Source organism: Octopus bimaculoides, chromosome 10 (assembly GCF_001194135.2).
Source record: "Octopus bimaculoides isolate UCB-OBI-ISO-001 chromosome 10, ASM119413v2, whole genome shotgun sequence".
Classification (NCBI taxonomy): Eukaryota; Metazoa; Mollusca; class Cephalopoda; order Octopoda; family Octopodidae; genus Octopus; species Octopus bimaculoides.
Genome location: NC_068990.1, coordinates 94464393 through 94471764, shown reverse-complemented (window position 1 = coordinate 94471764; position 7372 = coordinate 94464393). Strand labels below are relative to the sequence as shown.

The window sequence follows — 7372 nt, the reverse complement described above, 5'->3', positions numbered from 1 at the left end:
GTGCGGGTGGCACATAAAAGACACCATTTCAAGCGTGGCCGTTGCCAGTATCGCCTGACTGGCCTTCGTACAGGTGACACGTAAAAGCACCCACTACACTCTCTGAGTGGTTGGCGTTAGGAAGGGCATCCAGCTGTAGAAACTCTGCCAAATTTAGATTGGAGCCTGGTGTTGCCATCCGGTTTCACCAGTCCTCAGTCAAGTCGTCCAACCCATGCCAGCATGGAAAGCAGACGTTAAACGATGATGATGATGATGATGATGATGTCACACAGATCATTGTTGTGCAGTCAAAACTATTTCTACAAAACAGACATCCTCTCATGTTTCATAATGTAATGTCTCTTGTCATTAGATAATTATCATGACCAGCACTCCTTGTTGCTCCGCTCTATCTACTGCATAGCTGAATACCATCTTATTCAGGTTTCAACTATCAAACAATCCACTCTCTACTACCAATACTTTATTATTTCAACTCCCAGTGCCCCTCACATATTTACACCACTCTGACACACTTAAACACCACCCCAACAAAAGCAAAATGTTCCCCCATTCAATTCTAAGTGTTGGTATCTAAATGATAATGACCACCACCACTGTTGTCAACAACAAACCTATTTTCCCTCTATTGTTTCCATTTTTCTCTCTCCACACACACACACACACACATCTATATATCAATCAAATCCATTCACAAGGCTTTGGTTGGCTCAGGGCTATTGTTGAAGACACTCTTGCCCAACGTGTCACACTGTGGCACTGAATTTGAGGCTTGGAAGCAAACTTGTTATTACATAACCCTACTTGTGTATATTTTGGAAGAAGATACTTGAAGCCTATTGGAATGGACTGATCCAAATGTAACAGGAGACTCTGAAAGTGTAAGGTGAGATGAAGCACTATCTGGAAATTAGAAGTTATTTTAACCTTTCTTTGAATTCCAAGTGAAATTAAGTTCTGTTATCATATATTAGAGGCACTAATATGGACTGTGCCACATGGTTTCAAGTCCCAGTGCTGCTGTGAAGCATCTTGTTTAAGCTTTTTTTTTTATGATAGTGTCAGGCCAATCAATACCTTGTGAGTGGAATCTGGTAAACAGAAACTATGTGGAAGCCCATCAAATTGTTTGTTTTTGTTTGTTTCTTAATGCTTGGCAAATGTTATTGGTCTGATTATTGACTCAATAAAAAGAGACTGGTTTCAAGTAAGTACTGATGGTCAATTTTATCAACTAAAACCGTGAAAGCAGTGCTCCACCATGGCCACAGTTCAATGACTGAAACCCATTAAAGATTTGCCAATTTGTCTCTGCTATTTATTTTATTCTCTAATTACCAACGACTGTCTGTTATTTGCAATTATTTATAGCCAATAACTTTTTTTCTTCATATCATCTTTTGTTTCATTCTCCTACATATTTCACATAGTTTATATGAAAGAGAATAATATGGTGAAATAGTTTCGTCTCTCTTTTTTTATTATTATTTCCTATTCAAAATCTTATCATTACCAATTATGGTATATTAATTTTCTCATCCCTTCTCATGTTATACAAATATTCAAATTAGCTGCTCTCCTACTCTCTCATGTCTTCCAATTAACTCAGCTTCGACAGAATAGAGATCGTTGTCATTATTGATGTTGGTATTTTTTTACCTTTGCCTTTTTCCATATTTACGTTGATTGGACAGGTGTTGCAGAGCACAGTATCGAGCTACTTGTTGCTAATTTTTATCATCTCTTTCTAGAGATTCAGCTTTCTGAACTCAGCTTTTCCCCCATTCCTTCCCAAAAGTCTTCCTTTTCCACAAATGTCTTCTACCTAAATTGCTTGATACTTCTTCACTCAACTGTCCTCTTCCATTCCCATCATGTCTTTCTATCAGCACAGTCTTCTCTTACACACTACATCTGATACTTCTTCACTCAACTGTCCTCTTCCATTCCCATCATGTCTTTCTATTAGCACAATCTTCTCTTACACACTACATCTGATACTTCTTAGACACATTTCTACTATTTGTCATTCTTTCTGGTACTGTGTCTCTCAGCTTTGTGGCTCTGTCTTCTGCACCACTCGATCCCACCATGTGTTACCTTCCATCTGACTGGTATCTTGCCCCAACCACAGCTCAGCTTCTCCTCACTCATTGGTCACATTGGCTCATTGAAACTTTCACTCATCCTCTGTCTCCACCCTCCTCAATATAAGCATCACATAGCACTTCTCTGAACCTACATTTAGCAGGGTGATCTTCCAGTTTCCATTTGTTTGTCCTTTGATGTGGTTGAACAATCAATGCCAACCGTTTGTGGTTCACAATACCAGTTGAACTATTCATCCTTCCAATCATTGAATACGAAATGTGTGTGTGTGTCCTTGACTTGACATTGCATTGCAGTTGTAAACAAGCATCCCCACCATACAAGCAGTATCATTTGTTTCCAATCCCCCATGAAAATATATCTGGCCATGGGGAAATTTTACCTTGCTTAGAAACAGGTGAGGGTTGGTAAGAGAAAGGATATTTCGCCATAGAAAATCTACCGCAATAAATTCTATTTGACATTTGCAAGCCTGGAAAAGTGGATGTTAAACCAATAAATTCAATTGAAGTTTTTTGTTATTAAATATAGAAAGTATTTTCCCAACAATCAGTAACCCAGTAACGATTGTTTCAATTACTTCAGTGGTCCTTACCCTGGGAGATAGTACCTCTTTGGTAGTGGTAGTGGAGGGCATTGTGAACCCACTAGAGGACAAGTAAATGTCAAAGGAGTGTAATAGGGAGGTGGCTTGCTGGGTGTTTAGAAGAAACGTGATTTTTGTGAAAGATAAAATATTTAAATCAGGTACAACACATTTTCAAACAACATCTTTTAGACTAAACGATGAATAGGTCATTGTGTTATCAGTGAACAATGACATGATTGTTGATGTGGCAAAGTCTATTAACATGTCATTATATAAGGCACAGGTATGGATGTGTGGCTAAAAAGTTCACTTCTCAATTATGTCTTTTGATTCAGGGTTAACAACAGGAAGAGTATCTAAGCATAAAAAAATTCTGCCTTCAGTACCTGCCCATGAAACCCATGCTAACATGGAAAACGGTATAAACAAATAGGATATTAAATCAATGATTAAAACCAGGTTTTGTTTAATTAAAATAATCTGCTTTGGTGGTAGGGATTGCCAAAACATAGAGACAAGGTATTTATGTAAAACCTCATTCATTGAAGGGGGGGGGCACTGAATTATAAAATAGTTGAGAACTGCTGAACTACTGCAAATATAATTTTTTTTATTTATTTTTAAGGTGAAATCTAAAACCTTTGTAATCCTGGTTTATTTATTGACTAAAAATCAATGAAAAAATTTATAATTTTCTATAATTAAAATTGTTTATCATTACAGATTAAACTACTGTTACCCAATCTAGTTTTACTGGAATCCTCTGATTTCACAAACTCACAAGGGAGAAACAGAGAAAATAGAGATAAATATATTTGCACCTATTGTCATTATCATCATTGTTTTAATGCCTGCTTTTCCATGCTTGCATGTGACAGGAGCAAAATTTTCAAAGGCCAGGTGCCCTTTCTCTTAAACAACAACCTGGACATGCTTTCCATACGGACTGCAAGCAAGTGGCACCGTTAGCAAAGCCATTGTTTACGGTCAGTGAGAAAATGCATACAGACGAAGGAAATATGTACTTCCACATGTATACACACACGTGATGGGCATCTTTCAGTTGCTGTCTATTAAATCCACTCACAAGGTTTTGGTTGACCCAGGGCTATAGTAGAAGACACTTGCCCAAGGTGCTAAACTGTGGAACTAAACCCAAAATTACTTGATTGTGAGGTATTTGCATATAACTGGTCTATTTGAGTAAGGGGTTTTTTTTGTGTGTGTGTTGTGTGTGTTTAATTCATCATCATCGTTTAACGTCCATTTTCCATGACTGAGGACTGGCAAGCCAGGAGGCTGCACCAGGCCTCAATCTGATCTGGCAGTGTTTCTACAGCTGGATGCCTTTCCTAACGCCAACCACTCCGAGAGTATAGTGGGTGCTTTTTATGTGTCACTGGCACAGGGGCCAGAGGGGGCTGGCAACAACCACGTTTGGATGGTGTTTTTCATGTTGTTACTGGCACGGGGAGCCTGACAGGCTGTGCTGGCATCAGCCACAAGGACAATTTCCATTTGACTGTGGTTTGATTTGATTTTGATGATGTACTTGGCTCAATAGGTCTCGTCAAGCACAGCATGATCCAAAGGTACTTTTTGAGTGTGCTGGTTATGCGACACTAACATAGGCTACAGCTGTGATCTCATTTTATTTGCCAGATCTTCTCAGTCACAGCATATCTCCAGAGGTCTTGGTCTTTCGTCTGTATAGGGCCTGTATAGCCCTTATTAACCATTCATCAATCCCCACTTTCTGCATCACCCACCAGATAAGGGATCGGGGGACCCTGTCAAAGGTTTTCTCCAAGTCCACAAAAGCCAAGTATAGGGGTTTATCTTTAGCTAGGTATTTCTCCTGCAGTTGCTGTACCAGGAATATGGCATCAGTGGTGCTTCAACCTGGCACAAAACCGAACTGCATCTCATCTAAACAGACTCTCTCCCTAATTAGTTGGGCTATAACCTTCTCCATGACCTTCATCACCTGATCCAGCAGTTTGATACCCCTGTAGTTATTTCTATCTGAAGCATCACCTTTACCCTTGTAGCAGTTGACTATGGTGCTGCTACGCCAGTCATTGGGTATGACTCCATCATGAACTCCCTGGTTTACAATGCAGGTGACTAGGCCATTACCCACACCACTAGATATTTTAAGCATTTCAGCAGTGATTCTTGACAGTCCGGGGGCTTTTCCTGGCTTCATACCCTTAATTACTTTATCTACCAGGGTGCTGTCTATTCGGATAGCTGGTCCCTCTACTGGCTCAACATTTGGCAAGCTCTCCTCCTCTCATTCATTCTCCATGTTCAGCAGTCTTTCATAATGGCTCATCCAAGCTTCTTTCTTTTCAGAATCATTAAAAGCAAGTGCACCATCATCCATGCAGACACATTTCTCTCCTGTGACATCACAATTTTCTTTCACACATTGTCTTGCAATCCGAAATTCTTCAGTCCTTTGGTCCTCACATCGCTGGACATTGGCAAACTTCTTTTCTGCTTCTCTCTTGGCTGTGTTTACCTGTCACCTAGCATCCCTTCTGGTTATCTGGTACAGTTTTCTGCTATCTCCCACTCTTCCAGGCTCTCCAGGCCTGTTTCTTTGCTCTAAAGGCTTTGTCTACCATATTATTCCTCCACCACGTTACTCTAGGTCTGGAAGGGACTTTGCACCATCCATTTTACATACACGGCATATTCTGTGAGTGGATTCGGTTTATATAAAGTCTTGGTTAAGAGGAAATTTCAGTCCTTTCAAAAGTAGTTTTATGATTTATGTATTCTCTTGTAAAATTTAAATTTATGAAAGAGAAAGAAAATAATTAAAATGAATAATTTTTATGTAGGATTTTCTAAGACTTGGAATGTATTTCAAAAGTTCCACATGAGTAAACGTGATAAAATACTAAATATCACTAAAACGTGATAAAATACTAAATCAAGAAATTGATAACAACTCTTATTATGCAGCTGGTGTTAATGAACATAAAGTAACGTGCAATTTTGATGGAAGGTTTTTAGATAACTTCAACCGTTTTGTTAAAAACATTTCTCTTGAAATACACTGCCTTTGTTTCGATTAATTTTGAAAACCATAAAGAATTTAGCAATAAAGGGTCGTTATTAAGTGAGTGTCTGAGCATAAATTAACTTTAAAGATCACTTTAAAACATCAAGTTTGTATCATAGAACTGGGGGTAATTTCAGGTGGATTGATATCACAAGGGTTAATATGGCTGATGTTCTTCTTGAAGGACTACAAGTTGATGCCTCTACATGATAGCCATGGATGGGATGGGAATTAGAGAAGGATGAAAGATTGGATGCAATTGTAAAAGTGAGCAGGAGACTGTATGGGTGATAAAAGGAAGGGAATTGAATCCCAATGATTCAGGGTCAATTAATTTACCCAAATTACTATTAAGTAAATACCATGTGATATTCTCAGATTATGATTAATTATATTAACCATTCTCATAAATTGATTTAAAAAGAAAATATTGATATCCGGTATTTTTTTTCTTCTTTTTTTTCTCTTCTGCTAATTTCCTTAACCCAGTTTTATGCAGAGTGTACGAGCTGGTCTTGTTGATAACGGTAAAAAGATTTCAAAATACCTTGTGATTGTCAACCGAGCTGGTGACAAGGCGTAAGTAATTTCTCATTATTGCATTTTTTTGCTTTTCATGACTTTTCCATCCTGGTTTTCTTTATTCCCAGTTGTTGTTAATATGATGTAGATTTTCCAGCATGGAAAACGGATGTTAAACGATGATGATTGTGTTATTGGTGATGGTGTCATAGAAACTTCATATTTGATTATGTAGAAGCTGCATCTTTAGCTGAGTCAGTTTTGATTGGAGTAAACAAAGCCATCATTCATACCAAAATGGTTTCATTTGTTTGCAATTTTCCTTGAAACATGTCTGGCCATTGAGTGGGTCATGTTAAAAAAAAAAAAAACTAGGGAAAATAATTTCTTGCTTGGAAACAAGGCAGAGTTAACAACAAAAGAAGCATTCAGCCATAAAAAAAACTTACCTCAATGATTTTCATTATATTTAGTAGCAGAAAGACCACTCTCCAGATGGTTTTTCTGCTATAACCCCTTGACAATATTTTCACTTTTGATTCCAATTTCTAATAATTTTTATATTTTATGCTTAATTATTTCTTGGTATAATTGTGCTCACGTGCTTAGTAAATATTGCTTTCATTATTTTATCACAGTCATAATCTCTTTTTTTTTTTTTCAATTCAGCAGCCCATCTGTAAGCCTTGCAGAGTGAGTGAGAGAGAGAGAGAAAGAAAGAGAGAGAGAACATTGCAAACAATGAATGAAATAAACATGAAATGAAAAAAAATTGCATAAATAAAAGGGCATTACTACAGATGTATATGCCCCCGACTTTGTTGCCTTATAACATCCAGAAAAATGGATACTTTTTAACAAAATTTTCTCCAAATACCGCTTAGATGTGGTGGCTTCAGAGTATAATAGGGATTTATGGGAAAGAATTTTTGTGAGGGGGTGGAGAGAGGAGTTTTGGAAAATTCACATGATCTGACTTTTTTCCCTCATAACTTTCAGAAAGATGGGTATCTTTTAATGAAATTTTATACAAATCTCTTTCAAATGGCATAGATTACGATTATAAAGAAATT

The 7372-nt window shown here is 37.6% G+C and overlaps 1 protein-coding gene across 2 annotated transcripts in view; it reads left to right on the top strand.

The window, feature by feature from the left end:
* LOC106875100 (inositol polyphosphate 5-phosphatase OCRL) overlaps positions 1 to 7372 on the top strand; it is an 81758-nt gene that overhangs the window by 10604 nt on the left and 63782 nt on the right. For both annotated transcript variants that reach the window (XM_052971391.1, XM_052971392.1), the window contains exon 2: positions 6277 to 6356. In XM_052971391.1, coding sequence (XP_052827351.1) covers positions 6277 to 6356 — 80 coding nt within the window. The remainder of the gene's footprint in view (positions 1 to 6276; positions 6357 to 7372) is intronic.